The 25,746-nt window shown below is 36.8% G+C and overlaps 5 protein-coding genes and 1 long non-coding RNA gene across 10 annotated transcripts in view; 3 read left to right on the plus strand and 3 right to left on the minus strand.

The window, feature by feature from the left end:
* The window catches only part of LOC136785251 (uncharacterized), a gene marked incomplete at its 5' end in the record, with an annotated part of 46,948 nt that extends 31,431 nt beyond the window's left edge, over positions 1-15,517 (plus strand). Inside the window, 29 exons of the mRNA XM_066746283.1 lie at positions 76-381; positions 459-764; positions 843-1,160; positions 1,245-1,568; positions 1,681-1,995; positions 2,072-2,404; positions 2,473-2,778; positions 2,867-3,172; positions 3,287-3,604; positions 3,692-4,018; positions 4,321-4,956; positions 5,042-5,347; positions 5,432-5,734; positions 5,955-6,281; positions 6,729-7,055; positions 7,168-7,488; positions 7,572-9,359; positions 9,479-10,279; positions 10,380-10,967; positions 11,140-12,087; positions 12,261-12,623; positions 12,717-12,917; positions 13,020-13,268; positions 13,593-13,781; positions 13,855-14,093; positions 14,182-14,452; positions 14,591-14,829; positions 14,970-15,156; positions 15,277-15,517. Coding sequence (XP_066602380.1) covers positions 76-381; positions 459-764; positions 843-1,160; positions 1,245-1,568; positions 1,681-1,995; positions 2,072-2,404; positions 2,473-2,778; positions 2,867-3,172; positions 3,287-3,604; positions 3,692-4,018; positions 4,321-4,956; positions 5,042-5,347; positions 5,432-5,734; positions 5,955-6,281; positions 6,729-7,055; positions 7,168-7,488; positions 7,572-9,359; positions 9,479-10,279; positions 10,380-10,967; positions 11,140-12,087; positions 12,261-12,623; positions 12,717-12,917; positions 13,020-13,268; positions 13,593-13,781; positions 13,855-14,093; positions 14,182-14,452; positions 14,591-14,829; positions 14,970-15,156; positions 15,277-15,515 — 11,681 coding nt within the window. The remainder of the gene's footprint in view (positions 1-75; positions 382-458; positions 765-842; positions 1,161-1,244; positions 1,569-1,680; positions 1,996-2,071; positions 2,405-2,472; positions 2,779-2,866; positions 3,173-3,286; positions 3,605-3,691; positions 4,019-4,320; positions 4,957-5,041; positions 5,348-5,431; positions 5,735-5,954; positions 6,282-6,728; positions 7,056-7,167; positions 7,489-7,571; positions 9,360-9,478; positions 10,280-10,379; positions 10,968-11,139; positions 12,088-12,260; positions 12,624-12,716; positions 12,918-13,019; positions 13,269-13,592; positions 13,782-13,854; positions 14,094-14,181; positions 14,453-14,590; positions 14,830-14,969; positions 15,157-15,276) is intronic.
* Positions 15,518-16,302: 785 nt separating this feature from the next.
* LOC136785253 (RNA-splicing ligase RtcB homolog) lies at positions 16,303-18,894 on the minus strand. 3 transcript variants are annotated; one of them, XM_066746288.1, is made up of 10 exons: positions 18,769-18,894; positions 18,479-18,578; positions 18,220-18,415; positions 18,007-18,137; positions 17,789-17,915; positions 17,603-17,709; positions 17,368-17,527; positions 17,112-17,287; positions 16,724-17,023; positions 16,303-16,625 (listed from the first exon to the last, which is right to left on the minus strand). In XM_066746288.1, the coding sequence occupies exons 2-10, from the start codon at positions 18,572-18,574 to the stop codon at positions 16,398-16,400; spliced, it is 1,521 nt and encodes a 506-aa protein (XP_066602385.1). In that variant the 5' UTR covers positions 18,575-18,578; positions 18,769-18,894; the 3' UTR covers positions 16,303-16,397. The 3 variants fall into 3 exon arrangements, with proteins under 3 accessions (XP_066602385.1, XP_066602384.1, XP_066602383.1); XM_066746287.1 differs by having other exon boundaries at positions 18,746-18,894; XM_066746286.1 differs by having other exon boundaries at positions 18,694-18,894.
* A 127-nt stretch (positions 18,895-19,021) lies between these two features.
* LOC136785255 (mitochondrial assembly of ribosomal large subunit protein 1-like) lies at positions 19,022-20,452 on the plus strand. The gene is made up of 4 exons (XM_066746292.1): positions 19,022-19,495; positions 19,595-19,855; positions 19,923-20,097; positions 20,245-20,452. The coding sequence occupies exons 1-3, from the start codon at positions 19,165-19,167 to the stop codon at positions 20,090-20,092; spliced, it is 762 nt and encodes a 253-aa protein (XP_066602389.1). The 5' UTR covers positions 19,022-19,164; the 3' UTR covers positions 20,093-20,097; positions 20,245-20,452.
* On the minus strand, positions 19,940-20,616 carry LOC136785256 (uncharacterized). The gene is made up of 3 exons (XR_010824595.1): positions 20,485-20,616; positions 20,324-20,404; positions 19,940-20,078 (listed from the first exon to the last, which is right to left on the minus strand). It is a non-coding gene; the product is annotated as an uncharacterized lncRNA (long non-coding RNA).
* LOC136785252 (uncharacterized) lies at positions 20,515-23,589 on the plus strand. 2 transcript variants are annotated; one of them, XM_066746284.1, is made up of 6 exons: positions 20,515-20,649; positions 20,745-20,896; positions 20,972-21,423; positions 21,488-21,690; positions 21,764-21,903; positions 21,961-23,589. In XM_066746284.1, exons 3-6 carry the CDS (start codon positions 21,059-21,061, stop codon positions 22,864-22,866), a joined length of 1,614 nt encoding a protein of 537 aa, XP_066602381.1. In that variant the 5' UTR covers positions 20,515-20,649; positions 20,745-20,896; positions 20,972-21,058; the 3' UTR covers positions 22,867-23,589. The 2 variants fall into 2 exon arrangements, with proteins under 2 accessions (XP_066602381.1, XP_066602382.1); XM_066746285.1 differs by lacking the exon at positions 20,515-20,649 and having other exon boundaries at positions 20,756-20,896; positions 21,488-21,534; positions 21,607-21,690.
* On the minus strand, positions 22,910-25,239 carry LOC136785254 (uncharacterized). Of its 2 annotated transcripts, none has more exons than XM_066746290.1 (4): positions 24,790-25,239; positions 24,113-24,450; positions 23,898-24,038; positions 22,910-23,812 (listed from the first exon to the last, which is right to left on the minus strand). In XM_066746290.1, the coding sequence occupies exons 1-4, from the start codon at positions 24,794-24,796 to the stop codon at positions 23,519-23,521; spliced, it is 780 nt and encodes a 259-aa protein (XP_066602387.1). In that variant the 5' UTR covers positions 24,797-25,239; the 3' UTR covers positions 22,910-23,518. The 2 variants fall into 2 exon arrangements, with proteins under 2 accessions (XP_066602387.1, XP_066602386.1); XM_066746289.1 differs by having other exon boundaries at positions 24,113-24,611; positions 24,728-25,238.
* Positions 25,240-25,746: the final 507 nt, after the last annotated feature.

Below are 25,746 nucleotides of genomic sequence, written 5' to 3' on the forward strand. Positions count from 1 at the left end.
ATATTTTTTATATACATTATAGTTTAATTTATTACTTCTTGTGCAACAAATGTACAAGTTTAAAATGTATTACAGCGGAGCCTGCAGAAATTGATCCTTGTAACCCCTCACCTTGCGGTGCTAATGCCGTATGTAGAAGTGGCGTTTGCACTTGCTTGCCAGAATACCAAGGTGATCCATATGCATATGGCTGTCGTCCAGAATGTATTCAAAATAATGAATGCAGCTTAACGCAGGCTTGCATAAGGAACAAATGCATAGATCCATGTTCTGGAACGTGTGGCCAAAATGCAATTTGTAACGTTTTCAACCATATTCCCATGTGTAGTTGTCCCGCGGGCATGTCTGGTAATTCGTTTGTAATTTGCTCTCCTATTGAAGGTATGTTATTTGGAGGACTTTTCTCAAATCTTTATTTTGTGTGAGTTATAACTCATTTCTATAATATTTTTCTTTAGCCCCTGTTGTATCTGATCCTTGTAATCCATCACCATGTGGTCCAAACAGTCAGTGCAGACAAATTAATATGCAAGCTGTATGCTCTTGTGTTACCGGGTATATAGGAGCCCCGCCAACTTGCCGACCCGAATGTAGCCTTAGTTCAGATTGTCCATTAAATCAAGCATGCAGCAGTCAGAAATGTCGCGATCCATGCCCTGGAACTTGCGGACGTAACGCAGTCTGCAATGTAATTAATCATTATCCAGTGTGCTCTTGCAAACAAGGAATGACTGGAGATCCTTTCTTATATTGTTATCAAACTCGTAAGAAACTTTATCATTCATGCTTCATTAGTAATTTATCATAACAGTTTAATGAAAATTGTATTTATCACTTTGAAGCTTTAGAACAAGCAATTCCAACAAATCCATGCCAGCCATCACCCTGTGGACCCAATGCTCAGTGTCAAAATGTAAATAACTCTCCATCTTGCTCTTGCTTACAAGAATATCAAGGATCTCCGCCAAATTGTAGACCACAGTGCGTTGGTAACAGCGAATGTCCCAATAATTTAGCTTGCATTGACCAAAAGTGTAAAGATGTTTGTCCCGGTTCCTGTGGTGCTAACACAGATTGTCGAGTAGTTAGTCATATAGCAATGTGTATATGTAAAGTTGGTTTTACTGGAGATCCATTTACACAATGCAGTCCTCAGCAAAGTAAGCTAAAAATTTTATTTGATTTTATTTTATTACAGTATAGATAAAGGAAATAATGTCATATTAAATTTTATCAATTTTTAGTTGATTCTCCAGTAGCAAATTCCTCACCTTGTTTACCCTCTCCGTGTGGTGCGAATGCACGATGCAGGGTTCAGCAGAATGGTGGATCTTGCACTTGTTTACCAGACTATACAGGAAATCCTTACGAAGGCTGTCGACCAGAATGCATACTACAATCAGATTGTCCTTCTAGCCAAACATGTATCAACTCCAAATGTAGAGATCCTTGTGCAGGCACTTGTGGACAAAATGCTCAATGTAGTGCTATTAATCACAAACCTATTTGCTTCTGTTTTGAAAGATATACAGGGGATCCTTTTGTTTCTTGTCGTCCAATTACTAGCTGTAAGCTATTTTATTATTTTCATGTACTGCGTATATTATATACTATAGAGTAATACTAGAGTATATGATTTTATACAACATATAAATTAAGTCTTTTATTCATTTTTTGTAGCAGTGGAATCAGAAACTAGTAACCCTTGTCAGCCCTCGCCATGTGGTCCTTATAGCCAGTGTAGAGAAATTAACAGTCAAGCAATTTGCTCTTGCCTGCCAGGGTTGATAGGGACTCCACCAAATTGTAGACCAGAGTGTGTCGTGAGCTCTGAGTGTAAACCGAGCTTAGCTTGTATACAAAGAAAGTGTACAAATCCTTGTTTAGGAGTTTGCGGTAGAGATGCCCAGTGTAATGTGCTTCACCACAGTCCTATTTGTAGTTGCGGAAATGGATTGACAGGAGACCCGTTCAGTCATTGCTTCCCTCTTCCAAGTATGAATTGACCTTTGTATTGCTTGATTCCGAAAGCTTATATATGTAGATTAATCATTTCTCCTATTTCATTTAGCTCCCCAGACAGAAGATAAGTTCCCAATTGACCCATGCTCTCCTAACCCATGCGGACCAAATGCCATTTGCAAAGCTGTAGGAAATAGTCCCAGTTGCAGCTGCATAAACAATTATATTGGAGTTTCTCCTAATTGCCGTCCAGAATGTTCTATCAATTCTGACTGTACCAGTGACAGAACTTGCATCAAAGAAAAGTGTAGGAATCCATGCCCTGGATCATGTGGCTATGCTGCTAGGTGTTCAGTAGTGAATCACACACCAATTTGCACATGTAACGAAGGTCTCACAGGTGACCCCTTCACCAACTGCTATCCCAAGCCATTACCACCATGTAAGCTCAACTTTAACTTGAACTTTTTTTTTAATAAGCAACAAATTATTAAACCACTCCTGTTATAGTGCAAGAACCAGTGGATGTTTGCAATCCATCACCCTGTGGTCCTAATGCAGAATGCAATAATGGCATTTGTACATGTTTACCTGAATATTTCGGTGATCCATACTCTGGTTGTCGACCAGAATGCGTCCTCAATTCTGATTGCTCTCGTGACCGAGCTTGCATAGATCAAAAATGTAGCGATCCTTGTATATATATAGGTAGTTGTGGTATCAATGCACAGTGTACTGTGATAAAACATTTGCCCATGTGCAGTTGTCCAAGAGGAATGACTGGAAATGCTTTTGTGTCATGCAGTCCTATTCAAGGTTTGTTTAATTACCTCTAAATTAATGATCACTTTTACTTTCAATTTTTGAGCTTAAAATTTATTAACTTTTTATTTGTATTGTATAGAACTACCTACTAGTGATCCCTGTATACAATCTGTATGTGGACCTAATAGTAATTGCCAAGCTATTAATGGGCAAGCAGTTTGCTCCTGCATAGTAGGTTTTCAAGGAACTCCACCGTCTTGTAGAGCGGAATGTTTAGTCAGCTCAGATTGTGCACGAAACAGAGCTTGCAACCGTCAAAAATGCATTGATCCCTGTTTAGGAGCCTGCGGAATCAATGCCCAATGTATAGTCATAAATCATAATCCCATTTGCAATTGCCCATCTCAATATACTGGAGACCCATTTGTGCAATGTACTTTAAGACGTAAGCTACACAAATTTTTATTTACCCAATAGGATATTAAATCATACAATAATTTTACACATTGTAGTAAATAATTTAAGTCATAAATAAATGTTAAATAATTGTCCCTACCAGCTAAAGAACCGGAAGTGCCAATGAATCCTTGCCAGCCCTCGCCATGCGGTCCCAATACCCAGTGTCGAGTGTTGAATAATTCACCTTCGTGTAGTTGTTTACCTGAGTTTATTGGCTCTCCACCAAGATGTCGTCCTGAGTGTGTCAGCAATAGCGAATGCCCTAATCAATTAGCTTGTATTAATCAAAAGTGTAGAAACCCATGTCAAGATTCATGCGGTACAAATACGGATTGTCGGGTGGTCAGTCATTCGCCAATGTGTTCTTGTGCCATTGGATATAGTGGCAATCCGTTTGTACAATGCATTCCACAAAGAAGTAAGCTAAACAGTGTTTTCATCCAAATCCGATAAAAATGCAATTGAATACGTATTTTTTTGTATTATTTATTATTATCAATTTTAGCTGAGCAACCTCCTGTGGAATCAAGTCCTTGCCAATTATCACCTTGCGGAGTTAATGCAGTGTGTCGTGAAATGAGTAATGCCGCGTCTTGCACGTGCTTATCAGGATTCTTTGGCAATCCTTACGAAGGTTGTCGGGTTGAATGTGTGATTAATAGCGATTGTCAGACCAATTTAGCTTGCATCAGAAATGCATGCATTGATCCTTGCCCAGGAGCTTGTGGCATTAACGCAATGTGTAGAGTAATTAACCATCAACCAATATGCTATTGTCAAGCTGGTTACACAGGTCAGCCCTCCCGTTACTGCACAATTCAAGAAAATATTCGTAAGTTGTAACTCCTACCCTATACTTTACTCTGATACCTTCTTAACACTAGATTGCCTGAAGAAGTAAAGTCATTTTGACTGCTTTTTAATTTCAGTTAGAAAAAAAGTGTTTATAATAATATAATTTCTTAGAATATTAAGACTTTTTATACATAAGCTTGTATAAAGTCTTAAAATCCTAAGAAATTATGTTATTATATACATATTTTTCTCTAACAGAAATTAAAAAGCAGTCAAAATGACTTTACTTCTTCAGGCAATCTAGTGTTAATAATATTGATTTTTAATTTTATCATACAGCAGAACCTAACATTAGCAATCCTTGTGAACCATCACCTTGTGGACCGAACAGCCAATGTCGCAACACTAACGGACAAGCAACTTGCTCCTGTTCGCCAAGTTTCCTTGGAAGTCCACCAAATTGTAGATCCGAATGTATTGTTAGCAGTGATTGCTCTGCAAACCGAGCCTGCCAGAACCAAAAATGCGTTGATCCTTGTCGAGAAGTCTGCGGTATTAATGCCAGATGTGAAACCATTAACCACAGTCCTATCTGCAGCTGCTCTGCTGGTCAGACAGGAAACCCGTTCGTTAGATGCTTCGAACTTGCAATGGAATCTCCACCAACACCCATTAACCCTTGCCTTCCGTCGCCATGTGGACCCTTCTCGATTTGCAAGGATAACGGAGAGTTCCCATCCTGCGTTTGCGATTCTCCTTACGTTGGCTCACCACCTAATTGCAGACCCGAATGTATTGTGAACTCTGATTGTGCTAGTAATGAGGTTTGCGTACGAGAAAAATGTAGAGATGGTTGTCCAGGATCTTGTGGTATAAATGCGGAATGTCGCGTTGTAAATCACGTGTCAGTTTGTACCTGCCCAAAGGACTACACAGGGGACCCTTTCAACAATTGCTTCCCCACGCCCTCGATGTGTAAGTCCTTAAAACGATTTATATATAACTTATATAATTATTAAACTTTTTTATAATAGCACTTTATTTCATTTTCAAAATATAGCTCAACCAACAACCCCATCAGACGCATGCAACCCATCGCCGTGTGGTCCCAATGCATTGTGTCGAAATGGCATTTGCACGTGTAGGCCTGAATATAAGGGTGATCCGTATTTTGAATGCAGACCTGAGTGTCTGCAAAATTCAGACTGTCCTCTGAACAGAGCTTGTATTGACAATAAGTGTGCTGATCCTTGTAGAGGGATTTGTGGTCAGAATGCAGAATGTACAGTGGTGAATCACATCCCCATGTGCCATTGCATTCAAAATTATGTTGGCGATCCGTTTACATTGTGCAATCCTGTTAAACGTGAGTGTTTCTTTATGCACAGAAACCAATTTGTTATTTTCCCAAGTCAAATTCCTTTAATCAACTGATTGTGTCCTGTAACAGAGCGTGTTAACCCTTGCGAGCCCTCGCCCTGCGGACCCAACAGCGTTTGTCGACAAATCGGTGAGCAGGCCTCCTGTGTATGCCTGCCTAATTACCTTGGTGTTCCACCCAGCTGCCGATCTGAATGTATTGTCAGCTCTGACTGCGAGCAGACCAAAGCTTGCATAAATGAAAGATGTAAAAATCCTTGCGAGAACTCTTGCGGACAAAATGCTCTTTGCACAGTACGAAACCATAATCCCATCTGCACTTGCCCATCTCGATATTCCGGTGATCCGTTTGTTAGTTGCTTCCCCATGATCAGTAAGTACAATATAAGGGAGTCATTACTTGTATAGTAAGCAGCAAACTTAAAATAACTCAATTTTTAACGTATGACATTTTTTAACCGTTAACGATTAAATTGAGAGAACGAATATTGTGATTGTAATGTTTACTATACTTGAATTTCTCTGGTAAAGTGGGGGTAACGGTATATATCTTAGCAACTGTAACAAATTTTAATGGAACGGCCCTTTTTTAGTCACAGAAGAAAACAAGGAACCCAGCAGGGACCCATGCAATCCTTCACCATGCGGAGCAAACTCTCGGTGCACTATATCTTTTGATAATACACCCTCCTGCGTGTGTTTGCCTTCGTTTGTAGGAATACCACCCAATTGCAGGCCCGAATGCCTAATAAGCACCGAATGTCCTGCCCACCAAGTCTGCGTTAATAAGAAATGCTCCGATCCTTGCGTTGGCCTCTGCGGACCCAACGCTCTGTGCCAAGTTACTTTCCACCAGTCCCGATGTTTCTGCCCTCAAGGATATACGGGCAACCCATTCGTCATTTGTTCCCCGATTGAAAGTAAGAACATGCTTAGAGATCTCTGCAGACCTAATATTTGTGCACAATATATCGACCAATTGTGTGTTAAAACGACAAATTTTAATTATCATTATTAATAATTTTTTTATTTTATTTTTCAGTTTATTCTGTAAATATTGTACATAAACAATTATTATACACTGCACAGGATACACGTGATACCTTTCACCTGTAAATTATACACATCTATTTTTATGTTAACTTGCAGCATTTGAATTCTTTACAAAACAATTACTCAGCCAAATATCGATTCACATATGTAATAAAAGCACAGAGAGCAATGTATAAAAAATTCAATTTTTTTTAATATACATACAAATGCATGGATTGTGGTCCAAGATATTATTATAGTTTTATTGTATTATATCGACATAAAATCAATAGCTTTGGGTTTCAAGTAGTTAATCTGTTTTTGTGTTATTATAGAGTTACCAGAACCACCAGTGATAGCGAGACCTTGCCATCCATCGCCCTGTGGTATCAACGCATATTGTCGTGAAAGAAATAACGTCGCTGTCTGCGAATGTATTCAAGACTACAGAGGAAATCCATATGAAGCCTGCAATCCCGAATGTTTGGTGAACAGCGATTGTCCAAAATCTCAAGCTTGCATTAGAACAAAGTGCCAAGATCCCTGCTCAGCTACCTGTGGTGTTGGTGCTATTTGTACCGTATCTAATCACGTACCCATTTGTTCCTGTCCTCAACCAACAGTCGGTGATGCATTTACTATTTGTCAATATCCACCAGAAGGTAAATTGTCATGAATACATAATTTTATATGCACATATCAATATTTTTATATTTTTTTAAGAAGATATCGTTAGATTAAAATTGATCAAACGAATTGTTTCTCTTTTGTCAGAACCAACTTTATCAGATCCCTGTCATCCATCTCCATGTGGACCAAATACAGTTTGTCATAAAGCAGGAAACAATGCAGTTTGTAAATGCTTACCAGGATTACAAGGAACACCTTCTAGCATTACCGGGTGTCATCCAGAATGCGTTTTAAGCTCTGATTGTCCAAGTGACAAGTCGTGTATCAACAACAAATGTATCAACCCATGTTCGCAAAATATTTGTGGAGTTCGAGCTGTATGCAAAGCTATGAATCATAGTCCATTGTGTAGCTGTCCTTCACCATACGTTGGTAATCCGTTTGTCGAATGTTTTGAGAAAATTGGTAAGAAACTTTGTACTTTTTATTCCTTTTTAATAGTGTAATAGCAACCTAGTGTATAAATCTAACACAATTAACATTTGCAGAAACCGATCCTTGCAATCCGTCGCCCTGCAACTATAACGGTGAATGTAGAGTGAAAAACGGTGCAGCGGTCTGTATTTATCCAGAATGCGTGATTAACACTGATTGTCCTCGCAATAGGGCGTGTTTCAACCAAAAATGCAAAGACCCTTGCGTAGGATATTGTGGAATCAATTCCCTTTGCCAAACGGTGAACCACAGGCCAATATGCTCATGTCCTTCAGGGTACACGGGCGATGCCAGAATTCATTGCTCGATTCCAGTTGTAGAGGAACCCAGACCAGAATGCACACAGAACTCTGAATGTTCAAATGACAAGACTTGCTATAATCAAAGATGCGTTAATCCTTGCACGCTCAACGTATGTGGCGTCAACAGCGTTTGCCACGTGCAATACCATCGAGCGGTTTGCGTTTGTGAAAGTGGATTCTCCGGAAATCCTCAGCATTATTGTCGCGAGATCGGTTGCAGAGGCGACAATGAGTGTCCTCTGAAACAATCTTGCATCAACAACGAGTGCATTGATGCCTGTTTGATCACACAATGCGGGGTCAATGCCCTTTGCGATGCCGATGGATTTCACAGAGCGAGATGTTATTGCCCAGATGAATATTTTGGCAATCCTTATGAGCTTTGCGAGAGACCAGAATGTACCAGGGATCAGGATTGTGCGTCGTTCTTGGCTTGTCGCAATTCAAAATGCGTGGATCCTTGCAACTGTTCGCCATCTTCTCAGTGCTCCGTCATCAACCATCAACCTACCTGCCGGTGTCCTCCTGGATACATCGGCGATCCTTACACATCCTGCTTAATGGAACCGATCGAGCCAAAAGTGGAATGCCAAATTGATGCCGAATGCCCTAGTAAGCTAGCTTGCTTTGCTGGAATCTGTAAGGATCCTTGTTTCGAGTCCAGACCTTGCATTAGCACTGCCAAGTGTACCGTTGTTGATACGTTACCAATGAGAACTATGATCTGCGAATGCTCACCCAATCACGTTGGAGATGCTACCATCGCTTGCGTGCCAGTCGACAAGCAAGTCGAGCCGATTTGCCAGTCGGACTCCGATTGTACAACAAACATGGCCTGCTTGAATTCACGTTGTATTAATCCTTGTACTGTGAATCCTTGCGCGGTCAACGCGGAATGTCATATCATTGGACATAGGCGTAATTGCCGGTGTCCTCATGGATTCATCGGTGATCCTTACGTAAATTGTTACCAAGAATCCATAGTACTTCCCGAATGCAAAACCAACACCGACTGCTCGTCGCAAGAAGCTTGTATCAATCAACTTTGTCAGGATCCTTGTCTGAGTAACCAGTGCGGCCAGCACGCGGAATGTCTGACCATCAAACATCACCCGACCTGCCACTGTCAGCAAGGATTTGCCGGGGATCCTCGAGTCAACTGCTTCAAGGCCGAATGTAAATCTGACGATGATTGTCCCTACGACAAAACTTGTAGAAATAACAACTGCGTCAGTCCTTGCTTCGTTGGAGACATCATTTGCGGCCGTGGAGCTGAATGCACTCCGGTTGCTCATCAAGGTCAATGTACTTGTCCACCTGGTACCCAAGGAGATCCACGCGTCTCCTGCATATCAGCCATCTGTCATTACAACGAGGACTGTGCCGATCACGAGGCTTGCGATAGGTTGAACAGAGTTTGCAGACCCGTTTGCGATGACGATACATGTGCGGAAACAGCAACCTGCATAGGTAAAGAACATCAGCCCAAGTGCATCTGCCCTCCTGGTACCACCGGAAATCCTTACGTCGAATGTTTAGGTAATTTCTGAAAATGACTGTTAACCCTATTGTTATAATATTGTGATAAAATTCTAAAGATAATCCACATATATGTAATATTTTTAAGTTACAGTTATTGCATTGAAATTTATTTCTAGGTGACAAAATTGAGCCAGAATGTACAAGCGATAGCGATTGTCCTTTCGATTTGGCTTGTATAAATGGAAGATGTCAAGACCCATGTGTTTCATCGAACATGTGCACCGGTGATCAGGAGTGCAAAGTATTGAATACGATTCCTCTGCGTACGATGATCTGCCTGTGTCCACAGAATACCTTCACGGATGCCAATGGTCAATGCAAGCCAATTCTATGGGAGGATGTTCAGTGTCATCAAGACGAAGACTGCAATGACAGCGAGAAATGTTTGACAGGACGTTGCGTCGAAGCTTGCTTGACAACACGTTGTGGAATAAACGCACAATGCAAGTCGACTTACCATTCTGGTGCCTGCGTTTGTCCACCAGAATTCTCCGGAAATGCATACGTAGAGTGCGTTAGGGCTTCCGTCGAACCAATTCCTCCACCAAGACCAGAATGCTATGCTAATGACGAATGCAGTCACGACCGTCAATGCATCAACTCTCTCTGCGTCAATCCTTGCACAGCTGGCAATCCCTGCGGCAGGAACTCACTATGTCACGTAGACAACCACAATCCAGTCTGCAAATGTCCTATCAGCTATGTAGGAGATCCACTCGTTAAATGTATACCACCGGAAATCGTCGCTGAGTGCAGATCAAACAGCGAGTGTGCAGGAAATGCTGCATGCGTTAACAACGCGTGTATTAATCCATGCAACTGTGGACCAAATGCCAAATGTACCGTCACTAACCATTATCCAACTTGCTCTTGCTCCCCTGGATACTCCGGAAATCCACAACTTGGATGCTTCAAACGTAAGCACGTCACATCCAATTTTTCATCGTAATCTTACATTAATTAGTCTTGTTAAATCTATAGCATAATTTTAAGCCTAATCAAATGAATTTCTCGTAGTGGACTGTGAATACGATAGTGAGTGCGCCGACGCAGCAATCTGTTACAACGGCCAATGTGTGAATCCGTGTATTCTGGAGAACAGCTGCGCCATCAATGCTGAGTGTTACGGTAGCAACCACCGTTCCACTTGTCGTTGTGGCCCCGGATACTTTGGTAGTCCACAAATTCATTGCGAACGTGCCGAATGCAGCAGCAACTACGATTGTCCATCCAATTTGGCATGCGACTCAGGACGTTGCATCAACCCTTGCGTCGACAAGTCACCTTGCGCACAAAATGCACTCTGTTACGTGCAGAATCATGCAACAGCTTGCAGATGTCCCGATAATATTCCTGCTGGAAATCCATTCTCTTATTGCGAACGTCACCCAGCAATAGCTAAAGACGAGCCTGAATGCAGAAACGACTTGGATTGCTCTAGCAAACTAGTTTGCATCCGCGATAAATGTATCGATCCTTGTTTGGTCATCAGACCTTGCACGGAGAGCGCCAGGTGCGATGTCCTTGACACAGTGCCAATTAGAACTATGATATGTACTTGTCCGGATGGATGGATCACCGATAGTGACGGCGTCTGTAGACCAAGTAAATATTTTTCATCCGATCAAACGATAATCTTTAATCGTTTCCAATCACGATTTTTAACTTAAATCTTGTAATTTAATTTCTAACGAATCGAATTAGAGTCCTTCATATATAAAAATATGTCAAGCAAAAATATTATCGACAGAATTAATATAAAAATGCCTTTTTTCAGTACAAGTAGCGGTACATGGAACTTGTTCATCGAACGACGATTGCAAGGACAACGAATCCTGCATCAACCGATTATGTCGAAATCCCTGTAATTGCGGAACCAATGCAAACTGTTATGTGAGGAACCACAAGCCAATCTGCTCCTGCGAGCAAGGGTACCAAGGAAATCCAGAGGTAGCTTGTACATCTGTAGAATGTCGATCAAACAGCGAGTGCTCTCAGGATAAGACTTGCGAGAATAACAGCTGCGTTAATCCTTGTTTGGTGGAAGATCCTTGTGGTGTAAACGCTGAATGCTACGCAAAGAATCACGTGGCGGACTGTAAGTGTAAGAAGGGATACCATGGAAATCCATTGGATAAATGTAGGGTGATAGGCTGCTACAGCAACGGGGATTGTCCCGGGGAGCATTCGTGCATTAACACGCAGTGCATAGATCCTTGCGTTCACGATAATCCTTGTTCTCCAAGGGCAGAGTGTAGAGTCCACAATCATTTGGCAATTTGCCGATGCCCGCCTCACTATATTGGTAATCCTTATGTCAACTGTCAACCTGAGGAAAGGCCTGAATGCAAAGAGGACTCTGATTGTCCCAGTTCATTGGCTTGTCTGGATCAGAAGTGTCAGAATCCTTGCTCGATCATTCATCCTTGCAGCACTCCTGCTGAATGCAGAGTTTTATCGACTTCTCCTGTGAGGACAATGATCTGCGTTTGCCCGAGTGGATACATCAGCAGCGGCAGTGGTACTTGTCAAGCTACTAAGCCCATTCTTAAGGTCGAATGTACGAGTGATAGCGATTGCTCCATTGATAAGAGCTGCGTTAACGCTATTTGCAAGGACCCTTGTGCTTGTGGACCACACGCTGTCTGCAGCGTCGCCAACCATAAACCAATATGCTCCTGCGAGGTTGGATACGATGGAAATCCTGATATCCTTTGTACCAGAGGTAATCTTTAAACTAATTAATATTTAAAAATGAAAATAATGAAATCAGTGTAGTAATCGGAGGTCTCTCGAGTTGTTACACAAGAAATTAATCACACTGAAATAAACGCGTGATTATTTCGATAGTCCACATCGGTAACATTTTATTCAATTTAGTATTCTCTTTTCTTTTAGTTGCTGGATGTCGATCGAATAGTGAGTGCAGTGGTACTCATGCGTGCATCCAACACAATTGTGTGCCAGTTTGCACATCTACAACATGTGGAAAAAGAGCAGAGTGTCGTGGAATCAATCACAATGCTATTTGCGAATGTCCACCTGGATTTGCAGGAAACCCAAGAGTCTCTTGTGTATTATTAGGATGCAGGAGCAACACCGATTGTCCTACTAATAAAGCTTGCGTCAACAACCGATGCGAAAATCCTTGTGCTTTGAATCCTTGCACAGGGGAAACTGAATGCCATGTTTATAATCATGTGGTAGAATGCTCTTGTCCACCAGGATTCGTGGGAGATATTCAATCAGGGTGTGTCAAAGGTATTCAGTCTATTTTTTATTATTGATATTTAAAAGTGTAGCTCAATTCCTGTTATAATATTCAATATGACGTTATTCGAAAATTTTTCGTAGTGGAGGAGAAATGTAAGGACGATTCGGATTGCCCCTCGCAAACTGCGTGCTTCGATGGAGAATGCATTAATCCTTGTCTCAAGATCGAACCCTGCGGAATCAATGCAGGCTGTAAAGTTTTAGATACTGTACCAGTCAGAACAATGATTTGCGAGTGTTTACCTGGTTATCGTGGAAACGCTGTCGTCAGATGCGATAAAAGTAATTTATTTTTGAATTTGATACTCAACTACTTTCACACTATCAATGAAATTGATAATGAATAAAAAAATATGGAAAATAATTGTTTCTTCTTAATTTTAGCAACTACTTGCTCTATCGAAAGAGGTGAAATTCGAGACGAGTACGGCAACTGCGTTTGTCCACCTGGTCATGCCAAGGATGCAAACGACGTTTGTATTCCTTGCAGAAAGCAGGCGGGCATGGTTGTGAACGAAGAGGGATACTGCGTGTGCGCATTGGAGAAAGGCTTCATAATAGATGAGCATGGACGCTGCGTTTGTCCAACTGAACACGGATACAGAATAGATGCGAATGGTTACTGCAAGCCAAGTGTGTATTTACATATTTAGTTTCTATCAACTCTTTCGCTGTGGACGTCACAGATCCGTGATGCGATAATTTTTTTAGCAGTGCGTGTGGCACGAATCCGTGTCGCAAGCAAAAAATGTATATATGTATATACGTACGTGTAAAACGATTGCAAAATTCTAAAAATTAAGTTCAAAAATATAGGTATTGAAAAAGTCCGGTTCACCAGTCGGCTACACCTATAAATTTTTGTTATCAGCGAAAGGGTTAAAAACCAAATTAATGCTGTTAGCTGATTTTATTGAATTTATTTTGATAAATTAATTTTTCTTAATTTATTTTTAGTTGGCGTAATAGAGTGCATACGCGACGATGATTGTGCAGACAACAAATATTGCGAGGCAACTACAAAAACTTGCGAAGATCCTTGCTTGAAGCAGGTTTGCAGCGTGAATGCACTTTGCAACGCAACTAGACATCAAGCTGTTTGCTTCTGTATAAATGGCTATATAGGAGATGCTTACACCTATTGTTGTAAGTAAAATATTTTGCCTATTAACGTTTATTTCTTTAGGTTATTTGTATAAATAAGCACATTTATTTCCAGATGACAAGAAAGAAGGAAGAACAGATTTCCCCAAACCGGAAATGGTCGTTAGCTGCCTCTCCGATGGGGTACAGGTTGAAATTCATTTGCAGGATCAAGGATTTGATGGTGTTCTGTATGTCAAAGGACGCAGCAAGGATGAACAATGTAGGCGTGTAGTTTCCATACCAGCCGAAACAATGCATAGAACAGAAATATTTAAAGTGGCTTTTGGTAATTGTGGACTCATTCATGTAAACGTAAGTATAATAAATTTAATATCAGTATAAATCCTTGAGACTTTTAATATGTGATTTTTATCAATTACATTTAATTTTGAATTCTTAGGGACAGGCAAGTTTTGTACTTGTAATACAAAAGCATCCGAAATTAGTGACGTACAAGGCACAAGCGTATCACATAAAATGTATATATCAGACCGGAGAACAAAACGTTACACTTGGCTTCAACGTTTCAATGTTAACAACGGCAGGAACAATTGCTAATACTGGGCCGCCGCCAATCTGCCTCATGAAAATCGTCACCCACAATGGAAATGAAATTAATTCGGCTGAAATTGGAGATAATTTGATGCTGCAAGTCGAAGTTCAGCCATCTAGTAAGTTCTTAAAACTTTAATATTTTGCGTGTTGCTATATTAATATTGATAATATTCTTGAGCATCGCACAATTCTTAAAATTCCAACGTCGTTATATATATTATACAATGAAATACATAATTTAATTTTAATTTTAGCGATTTATGGAGGATTTGCTCGAAATTGCGTAGCTAAAACTATGGAAGATAATCGTGAAAATGAATACATTGTAACTGACGAAAACGGATGTGCAACAGATCCAACGATATTTGGCGAATGGGAACAAAATCCTGAAACACAATCACTAATGGCCAGCTTTAATGCATTTAAATTCCCTAGCAGTGACAATATAAGATTCCAGTGCAATATTCGTGTATGCTTTGGAAGATGCCAACCGGTTAGTAAAAAACATTATTCATATAAATAAGATATGAAAAATAAAGCAAATTATAAATAATTGTAAACTAGCTATTCATCATACTCTTCGTTCCGTAGTACAAACAGATCGGTAAAGTTCGTTTTTTGTATGTACAACAGGTAAATTGCCGAGGCTATAATGCCTTTGGGCGTAGAAGAAGAGATGTTGACTCTGAGCCGAACGACACAGCTTTAAGTATCGCTGACAATTACGAAGGTCAGCTTCGAGAAGAAATAACAATTCAATCAAACCTTATATTTACCCTAGAAAGAAGAGAGGAAAGGTATACAGCAGATCCAGCTGAATGTAAGTTAATGATTAATCTAACTTGTAAAAAATGGATTTCCTTTCTGTCGTGTTTTAATGAATAATTTGGTGAAAAAAGTTGGTGCAGAAAAATAACTTTTATTTAATTGCCCATTTCAGCCCCATCGGCTCAAAGAGTGGAAGACATTTGTGTATCTATGGTCGGCTTTATTATAGCGCTAGTAATAACAGCACTTTTGGCACTAGTGGCTGTTGCTATTGCTGTTTGCTGCTGGCTATTGGCGTATCGGCGCCAGCCAAAGACTGCTGGACCATTACCACATCCACCAGAGTTCCCAAATCCTCTGTTCACTACTGAATCCGTAGCTGAACCTTCTCCTGATTATCATCTATCATAAGTGTCTTAGCATAATTATTATATTACAAATAACGTAATTTTAGAAAATTTTTACGGAATGCATTTCAAACCATTCGTCCTATTGGTTTGTTTTATATTTCTTAACGCAACTCCTCCAATGACTACCCCTTTTATACTTTTCTCTTAAGGGTTTTATTATTACACATTATATCATTCTTAGACGCAGATACCTCAGAATACTCTATATGCTCGTCTTTTCTTTATGGTGACGGTTCATTTTGATAAAATGAAGAGATTCGACCAATTATGACATTCACACATTTTCTCTAGTATTATATTCTCTAGTCAGTGGAGGATTTGTTATGTGTAACGCTGCGAATTTAATTCCTGTGTAAAGTCAAACAAATTAGTCTAATATAGCTTTCTTACTTTAATAAGTAAGCGATTGTACATTTTATCTAATAAACTCTAATTAAATAATCGCTTTAAAACTTTAATTTAGTGAGGTATATATATGTACTTATGTGAATTCAATATCTTTGAGACGAGGTTATTTATAGCAATGTGAGGTAGATTATGAGAGAATTAGGAACTTCACGGGATATGCAGAATGAATAGAAGCAATTACTTTTGAACTTCATTCCGTCATGATAACCAATCTAGAAAATTATTTTATATGAAGCGTTTCACAGCTTTGGTATTAACAGCTAAATAACGGAAGAAAGCCTAAATTTGGTCAAATTCCACTTAAAAAGGTTGGTACGCGATTGAGATGTCGATCAGCATGTTGACATCATTTGATCGTACATATTTAATCATTTAATTTATTTACTTTGTATGTAATATAAAATGATGTACCAGTCAAGTAATAATCGACATTATAAGGCAGAAAAAATTGTATTCCTTTTTAAAAGGTTATATTTTATCCTTTAATTACTGCTATAGGCCTTAACTTAATACATTTTTTTGATATTCCAGCTGCGTGACAAGTGTTTACAACATCAGTCACATTTTTATAGGATTCTGGAGCTTCCTCCATAACTAATTTTGGTGATGCTATTCTAATTGATATACCCATCTGCTCCAATTTATGTAAAACCTCCTTGTAATCTATATTCCTTCGCGACTTTGCTCTTGATAATGCTCGACCCTATTTAAAAGGTAAAGCAATTAGTAATTTTACTTACAATTTTTACTTAAACTATTAATGTTCAATAATCAAAACAGATATACAGCTTCAATACTTACTGCGCCATGACATGTTGAACCAAATGTTTCTTTCATCCCCTGTTCAGTACCAGTAAGAACATAACTACATGTTCCCATAGTTCCACCAATCAAAACAGGTTGTCCTGTTAGCTGATAATCCACAGGGATTAATGGATGATGTGGAGGAAATGCTCTAGTTGACCCCTTTCGATGTACCAAGAGTGTCTTCTGTTTACCATCTACTAAATGCTCTTCGGTCTTAGCAATATTATGAGAAACATCGTATATAACGTGCATATCGAGATCATCGGGAGACATATGATATTGTTTAGCAAATGCCTGAAATAAATTAAAAGAGAACCCAATTGCAACTGTTATAAATAATATCTGATGTTAAAATGAATAAATATAATTTAATAGTAATTACCTGTCGACTTAAAAATGTCATTGAGCTGCGATTAACCCATGCAAAATTTGCTGCAGCTGCCATTGATTTCAAGTAATCTTGACCTTCTTGAGAATTAATATGGGCACATGCCAATTGTCTATCATTTGTGTCAATATTATCCCTTTTCATAGCCTTTTCCATCTGCACCAGAGCATCTAAAATATTACTATCGAGATTAATATGAAGTTCATGAATAAAAAGTCAGGAATAGCTAAAAAACAATATTAATATTCACCTGTTGCAACTTGATGGCCAAATCCTCTACTACCTGAATGAATCATAACACAGACTTGACCCTTTTCTTCTATACCCATTTTAGATGCAGCCCATTTATCATAAATTTCATCTACAACTTGAATTTCTGCATAATGATTTCCAGCACCTAATGTCCCTAGCTGCAATTAATTGTAATTAAATCAAAAAATGTAATACAAATCTCATAGAAATAATTCATATTAAAATATAACTACCTGTGGTAAACCTCGTTTTTTTGCTCTCATTGAAACTTTTGATGGATCAGCATTTAACATTCTACCATACTCTTCACAATGCTCTTTGTCTTCTGCCCAAATATACCCTGAAATATTTAAACATTTTAATCATGCAATAGCAATATTTATAATACATAAAATTTTCAATTAATATGTATTTATTACCTTCTCTGAGGGACCAATCCATACCCATTTCTAGCGCTTCCTCTAAATCTCTAGCATTCATCGGTATAATACCCTTTGAACCAACACCTACCGGAATATGATCAAACATACTTTGAGCCAGTTGCTCCTACAATTCAAATAAACACATTGTATAATTATGGTAAGACCACAATTAAATTTTATAATAGCTGTTTAAGAATGAATGGCATTATTATTACCTTTACAGGCAAAACATCTTTTTCAAATAAATTAGTTCTTAACAGGCGCACACCACAGTTTATATCAAAACCTACTCCACCAGGGGAAACAATAGATTGAGGATCATTTATGTCAAAAGCAGCCATATTTCCTACATATCACATAGGTAAAATTAATAAAAGTTAAAATTTTAATATAAAACTTAATGCACTATACTTTTAAAATATATATACCTATGGCAAAACCATAACCAGAATGTACATCGGGTAATCCAACTGAGCGACCTACTATTCCAGGTAAAGCAGCAACATTTGCAATTTGTTTCATTCCAGGTAAGAAACCACCCACAGCACCTGGCCTGCATGAATTACGAAGCTCTTCAAACATTAAGCGTTCCAATACATTATTAACATAAAAAACACCTTCCACCTAAACAGTAAATAATACAAATTAAACACAACCATTTTAAGTTTTTTATTTAAAATATAATACCTTCATGTTAGGTTGAAACCCTTTTTTTATACGCCATGAATAGTCATTAATTTTTTCTAAATATTTTAATTCTTCTTGATACTGCCTGACAACCATGATTCTAAAAGTAACAAAACTTTAATAATAAAATAATATTCAAATTCAAATTATCAACAATCAGCTAGTTAAAATCAATAATTTAGAATACAAATATTTTATAGATAATAATTTATTACCTAAACTTTAGAAAATATTTACGTGAAGATTATATTAATTATTGAAAATTACCAATTAAGAATAATTAAGAATACCGGCACTCTGATCTCCCGGTGGTTGTTTTCAATACAGATTAAAATACTGACTGATCTGATACAGACAGCAGAACAGACACAGGTCACAGACTACACTGACTACAGACAGAGATCGTGTTTCAAAATTCACTGACAGTATTGCGACTGTCTTCTTTCAATGCTTCATTCTTGACAAAGATATAACGATATCCGCAGTACTGGCAGTGAATTCTGGAACACGGCCTCCTCAGGCTTCAGAGTTCAGCTAATATCACAGAGCTGCGCTTCGCCACAAATCAGAAGTTGATTACCAAGATTACCAGCAATATTTTTATCAAATCAATTTCTTGATTTAACGGTAAAACAGAGAGAAACATAACCAGACCCAGATATAACCTCAAAACTATTAAATACAAAATGAGATATCGCTCGCTAAAGACCATTTTTAACACAACAAAGTTGTTGCAGAAATATTCTTGCAAGTATAAACAAAATTTTTGCACATATTCTCGTTTGTTGCAATCTAGAAAGTTATCATCAGATCAGGAAGGCTCTCATTCGAAAGAGGAGCTCAGTAAATGTGAGGAAGATAGTCTAAGTATTGTATTGCAAAGCAAATATGATATTTTTCATGATGAAGACTCTTCAATCATTTTCGACATTCATGAGGAACAGGAGAGATTAAAACTTGGAATGGTTCAAGAAACTGTTCAGAAACATGAAACTTACAATGATTTAAATTTAGATAGTAAGTTCAATTCTTCATTTATACAAGTTTTGTTTTCTTTTTATAGTAACATTAACTATTTTATTATTGAATCATTTTTCATAATTTTATTTGTTGTAGGAGGAGAAAGGGGTGTATTTGACATTGAAGATTTACTCAGTGTGCTGAAGAGAGACAAAGCTAAAGAAATCTTTGTAGCTTCAGTTCCAGAAGAATTTTCTTATGTCGATTATGTTGTTATAGTGACGGGAAGATCCATAAAACATATGCATAATCTTGCTGTATTGGTTAGAAAAATATTCAAACTTAAAATGAACAAAACTGATAAACTACCTCACATTGAAGGGAAAAAAGACAACAATTGGATAGCTATTGATCTAGGTCTTATATTTAACAATAATTTATATCTAACCATCATTTTGACTTTAATATACATATTCCATTTCAGGAAATATTGTTTTACACGTTTTTTCGAAAAAAGCAAGAGATTATTATGATTTGGAAACTTTATGGACAGTTGGATCCAAATATGATGATATAACAAATACACCTGAAGACGAAAATGAGATAGAAGATTACAGTGACTTCTTGTCTAAATTGCAACCTGCAGATAGTTAAAAAATGTATATATTTTATAATTATAAGTTATATATATATATATATATATATGTATATGTATGTATAAAATGTTAAAAAAAATTTTAAGATAAAATTTTTTTCGTCTGATACTTTATTCATGCATTTATTATGATTTTATGTTAATAATAAAGGGTAGCAAAAAAAGAAGCAAGAAAAGCATATGAACAACAGACGCGAGAACGACTGCCTGGAGCAGCCTGGAGTCCCTACCTGGAGGATACTTTTATTCTAAAACCGGGCAAAAGTAATTTTTAGCTTATATAGCATGTAATTTTATTCAATTTTATGTCACTAAAAATGCAAAATTGTAATTTAATAAAAGATTTCGAAATTTTTTTTGTGAACATAACCTTAGTTTCGTTATTTGTCACCTTAATTTAAGGTTGTATTTCTTCGGCCGGCTTATCGAGATTAAATAGAGCGTAGCGTTATCAATTTATCTGCTAGTTTCACACGCTGACTAATCTGTTTATGTTACATCAAATCTGAAATACCCATCCTTATCACTTTGGGCCTTTAGAAACTCTTTTTCTATAGTACAATTACATTTTTATTGTTATTAAGAAAATCACGCGACACTCGTATCTTATTTCCATAAACAAATATATTTGTTTTGTTTTTGTTCTCTCAGTGTTGCAAAAAGACTTTATCCATATGGGAAAATTAAAAAGACTGGAGTGATTTCATCGACATCAGGGAGTTCCTCAACTCAATATTTAAATATATTATTTCAACTGATAAATGATTTAAGAAAAATACATATAACATAAATATTAACTAAAGGTAAAAGAGAATTAGTTTCTTTATAAAAAAAATCAAGTATATAAGCATTGATAATGGTTTTTATTCTCCTTGCAGAATTCCAAACATGTTTTTAAGGACTAAACTGTAATTTCGACAAGTACTATATAAACAAAGTAGAGATGATTATAAACCATTAAAGATATGGCAAATGATTTGGATCAGATGTGTAGGAGAAAAAGCACACGGTTTTTAAATATTTGTTTAAAGCCCACTGAACAAATATTCTTGGTCTTCCTATTACCTACATTAATTAATTGTTTTGTATACTTGATACACTTTTCTGCAGATTTAGTTACAGCTATTCAGCATACAAGAGAAAACAATCCTATTTGGGGATGCTGTACAATAGGTTTCATGTATGCTCCAGCAATTATCTATTTTGTACTGACTGTATCACGGCCAGATTGGTGGATGTCTGATGATGATAAAGCAACAAAAAGCATTCCATTATGGTTTTTATGTCAGCTATGCCAACTTGTTTTCTTCCCATTTTTTGTTTTATATAGGTATAACATAATTCAATTTAATTAAGAAACTATTTGCTACTCAGATATTTTCATATAATTTTAGATATGCTGCACTCCTGGTACTGATCATTGATGCATTTTCATTATCTGGTAAAGAAAGAAAAAACACACTAAATATGGCAGCAGCTCCAGCAGCTATAGAATTATATTTATTTTTACAAGCTTGGTTTCAAGCAGCCCCGCAAGCAGTTTTCCAGACCCATTTGCTTTTTAGAACAAATTCAGTTATCCGCACTCCTCAAACAAGTATGAAAATGATCAATTCTCGTTGTTTCTCCAATTTAATATTTAAAGACACTGTTAATAATTTTATTTTTAGTGGTAGTGCAGGGACTGTCTATTCTTATGTCAATCGTAGTATTGGCTATCCAAACAACTTCATTTCAAAGATTTGAAAGCCAGAGAATTAATGGTAGAAAGCTACCATGGGCAATGTGGTTGAAAAAGTATTGTGTAGAGGTAAACATATTTACTACTAACATTATAAATAAGTATCATTAATTAAATATTTTATAGGAATTAAGAAATATTGGAGAGGGAACTCCTTTACAATCTTTTAGTTCGGCTGACAGAAATACTGCCATTACAAATACAACTAGTTCTACAGATCACAATCAAATAGACCCAATGTCAAATCTTGATAATCAGGATGTGCAAACTGACCGTATAGCCTTAGATAGACAGATATCTGTAACTCCACCACTGCCGCCAAAAAATGCACGTATGATTCCACCACCAGCTCCTCTACGTGGAATAACGACAGTGGCACTTTTACAAATACCTGATACCCCAGCTCCCCCAAGACCAGATTCTATTGCATTTAGCTCTGGTGGTCAGGAAACTTTAAATCTACCTGGACAATCCATATCAATAATTGAATCTGATCAAACTCTATTAAAAGACAAGCAAGATTTAAAGCTGCCAAGAAGGAAACCTACTGCTAAGGGACTAGAGCAAGATGATCCAGTTGGCAAGTTTGTCTCTTTCTTGTGGTGGTTTTTCTTTATCTTTGCAAGAGTACTTGCAATTACAGCAGCTTTCGAATTTTATCCTATATATTTGCTAAGTGTACTTAGTGTACACTATATTTTTGTATTAGTATTTTTATTCTATTACACTAAGTATAATGATGTAATCACTTTCTTTTTCAATCTTTGGCTAGGATTGATTTACATTTTTTGCATAATAGAATACAGAATAAAATTTGCTTATGCTAATAGATGGTTAGTGCTCTTTTATACTTGTGTTATATTGGAGAACGTATTTCTTACTTTAGGATGGTATATTTTCTTTAATTATTCAGGATTTTGGTACAGTTTTACATGCTATACAATTTTCATCAGTATGATAGTTGGTATTTTTTCTATGGCAGTTTATCAAACGCTCTTTAAGCCAAAGACACATAGAATTATTCTGGACTGAATAACGGTATCCTAAAATCATCAAAGTAATTTAAATGTATAGATTACATTCCATTGTTTTATTCTTTATGTACATAAACTAAATGTCACTTCAAACTATCCTTCACATACTGATCTAGAGTAGTAAAGCTATTTAATTTTACACTTACTGAGGTAGTCTTATAAACATTCATTTGTCGACATTTACCATACAATTAAGACAATTGTATTAATAATGAAGTTATTTAAAAATTTATTTACATTTAATTATGAAATTTGGCAGCGACTTGTCCTTATAATAAACTTCATGCTACAGTAATATTTACAGTATTATTATATATATATATATATATATATATATATATATTATGTACACAAAATCTTTATGTTGTAATATGAAGTGTCCTACAACTTTTTAATGATATCACCACCCAGTTAGCAAGAAGAATCCTTTAGGAATTATTTTATAAGACAAAAAATGAGTTCATTTTTAATTTTCACGGGATTAGAAAATGTCTTTAGAATTCTTGGAGTTCAAAGGAGAATAGTTTCTTTGTTTTATAAAAAACGCTCCATAATAATATTAAGAGAATTTGGTCTCCTAGCTATGCAATAATTGTTAAAAGTATGTCTTATGTAAAATATCATCTTATAAAAAATTTTCCAATCTCATCTTATACATGTATATTGGAGTCTCTGTGAAGATTACCTAACTGTGCTTCAAATAAAATATCATTTAATAATTTTTCTGCTATTATCCTTTGATCCAATCTCATATTCCTTAGTTTAGCTGCTACATTCTTTCCAATCGCATCAAATTCGTCTTCTATGACAAAGGAATTATTGTGCGTCAATTTCAACATATCACTGGATTCTCGCTCTTCTGATTTGCGCCTGCGAATCACAGGAGAGCCATTCCATTCTGTTGGAGGATCATAAGACTCCTCATTCCCAACCTGACATGTTTCCTATAAAATATAGCATCCTTTTATTTTTAAAAGAAACTTAAAATTTTCTTTTTTGCTTTTTAAATAAAAAGAAGTATATACTTACAGATTTATAACATTTTCTGTACCCCCTTTTTGTTCTAACAATTTCAGGGCATTTATCTGCAGATAAGTCAATGTACACCATAGCAGGCTTCCTTTGGTTTGATTTACATTTTATTTTATCAATCAAAAATGGGTGTACTCTCTACAAAATATAAAATAAAAACATCAGATACTCCATAATTAGTTTGAAGCTTTTTTCTTTCATAAGAAATTTACTTTTATATGACTAAGAAAATTTCCTGTAGACTTCAAATTTCCATTGAGTAGCTTTTGGCACTGTAGACATCTAACAGTAACATTTGTATCTTCAACTCTCATGACAGTAAAAAATTCTCCATCAAGAATTGCAGGTAATCGTACTGGAGTTAAAGTCATGTTTTGTTGATTGCTAGATTGAATCTGCATCATTTGATTGGGTTGCTCTGATGGTGGTTGTTGTATTTGCTGGTGCACTGATGTACATTCATGATTTTCCTGATCTTCAATTTGCACAGTTTCAGTAGGTGTCTGTGTATCCACTGTATGAACCATCTCTCTTTGCTGACTACCAGTGTCTATCAAACAAGAATCATAGTTCTCGATTTTTGCATTGTACCTCTGAGTTGGAAAATTGTCCATTGTTTATCTCATTTGATCACTGTTCTACTAGCAAGTTGCAAATGTGCAAAAATGCTTTTTTGTTTCATTTAACCACTATGAACAATTTTTGCATTATCTAAGAAAAAAAGGATAACAACATATAATTTTCTGACAATAATAGCAGGCTATACTGTTTATCATGATTTCTTATTGGATTTAAGATAAGAAATAAGATAAGAGCATCATACATACTATGAATCTAGATCAGATAATAGATGAACATTGGAACGATATAAGTAATAATCTACACTCACAACTCATTAACTCTTTGAATTACAGTGTAATATATTGTTGCACTACCAAACTCTTCCACAAGGCATAAAGTAACAATACTGTACTCTCTCAAACTATTTGCTACAAACAATTTCTCTGACACATTGTTTGGCCATAACCAGCGAATCTTCTAATTTTTTTAACCTGCACTCTTAAAAAATAAGAAAATATTTTGTTCTTAACAATAATATAGATTTTGCAATATATGAAAAAATTTTAATTTAAAAGTCATTTATCCACTAAAATTTCACATCTTTTTTACAGTTTAAAGCGTTTAAAGCGATTAATACTTGAATTTTTGTTTTATTGTAAAAAGAACCTGCTGTTTTAGTAGATCGTATGTACACACATACCAACATACATACTTTATTATCATATACATATGCATACATATGTATGTATATAGGACTCTGACTGAACTGGACTGAAAACTATCTGAATTCTGGAATGCCCTCAATCAGCGTTGCCAAGTGTAGTATAATTATACTACCGTAGTATAATTTTCCTATAGCGTAGTATCCTTAGGATACTACGCTACAGTTTCTGTTCCCTGCGGGATCCTACGCTATAGTTTCTGTTCACTGCGGGATCCTACGCTACAGTTTCTGTCCTTGCGGGATACAACCAATGCCAGGTATGGCTGTTTCTAATGTTTCGATGCATTTAGGAACTGCTTTAAAAAGACACCAGCGCTCTTACTATGTAGTACTAATACGCGCGCCTATGTATAACTCATCCTCGCTTATCTCGTATATACACAATGGGAAATTAAATCATATGTAGCTCAGGCATCAGATAGTGTAGTAATGAATTAAATAATATAATTCAACCCGGGAAAGAAAACTATAGTATAATTAACGGGAATCCATATACCGACATTACAGGGCGAAAACTATTTCGCATGCAGCGTCGTCATTTGTTGACGGATTGTAAAGTTA

This window comes from Prorops nasuta, unplaced genomic scaffold, assembly GCF_024137725.1.
Source record: "Prorops nasuta isolate Cenicafe-Biocafe unplaced genomic scaffold, Cenicafe_Pnas_1.2 PNAS00212, whole genome shotgun sequence".
NCBI classification, from domain to species: Eukaryota; Metazoa; Arthropoda; class Insecta; order Hymenoptera; family Bethylidae; genus Prorops; species Prorops nasuta.

Bases quoted from the DNA above. Each gene is read 5' to 3' on its own strand.
- LOC136785252 (XM_066746284.1), top strand. From the start codon at position 21,059: ATGGCAAATGATTTGGATCAGATGTGTAGGAGAAAAAGCACACGGTTT. The intron at 21,424-21,487 runs GTATAACATAAT...ATATAATTTTAG, and splicing joins CCATTTTTTGTTTTATATAG to ATATGCTGCACTCCTGGTAC. The intron at 21,691-21,763 runs GTATGAAAATGA...TTTTATTTTTAG, and splicing joins TATCCGCACTCCTCAAACAA to TGGTAGTGCAGGGACTGTCT.
- LOC136785253 (XM_066746288.1), bottom strand. From the start codon at position 18,574: ATGGTTGTCAGGCAGTATCAAGAAGAATTAAAATATTTAGAAAAAATT. The intron at 18,138-18,219 runs GTATATATATTT...TGTGATATGTAG, and splicing joins TGGTTATGGTTTTGCCATAG to GAAATATGGCTGCTTTTGAC. The intron at 17,024-17,111 runs GTAATTACTATT...AATTTATTTCAG, and splicing joins TGACATTTTTAAGTCGACAG to GCATTTGCTAAACAATATCA.
- LOC136785254 (XM_066746289.1), bottom strand. From the start codon at position 24,514: ATGGACAATTTTCCAACTCAGAGGTACAATGCAAAAATCGAGAACTAT. The intron at 24,039-24,112 runs GTAAATTTCTTA...TATATTTTGTAG, and splicing joins ATTTTCTTAGTCATATAAAA to AGAGTACACCCATTTTTGAT. The intron at 23,813-23,897 runs GTAAGTATATAC...TATATTTTATAG, and splicing joins ACAGAAAATGTTATAAATCT to GAAACATGTCAGGTTGGGAA.
- LOC136785255 (XM_066746292.1), top strand. From the start codon at position 19,165: ATGAGATATCGCTCGCTAAAGACCATTTTTAACACAACAAAGTTGTTG. The intron at 19,496-19,594 runs GTAAGTTCAATT...TATTTGTTGTAG, and splicing joins CAATGATTTAAATTTAGATA to GAGGAGAAAGGGGTGTATTT. The intron at 19,856-19,922 runs GTCTTATATTTA...ATTCCATTTCAG, and splicing joins TTGGATAGCTATTGATCTAG to GAAATATTGTTTTACACGTT.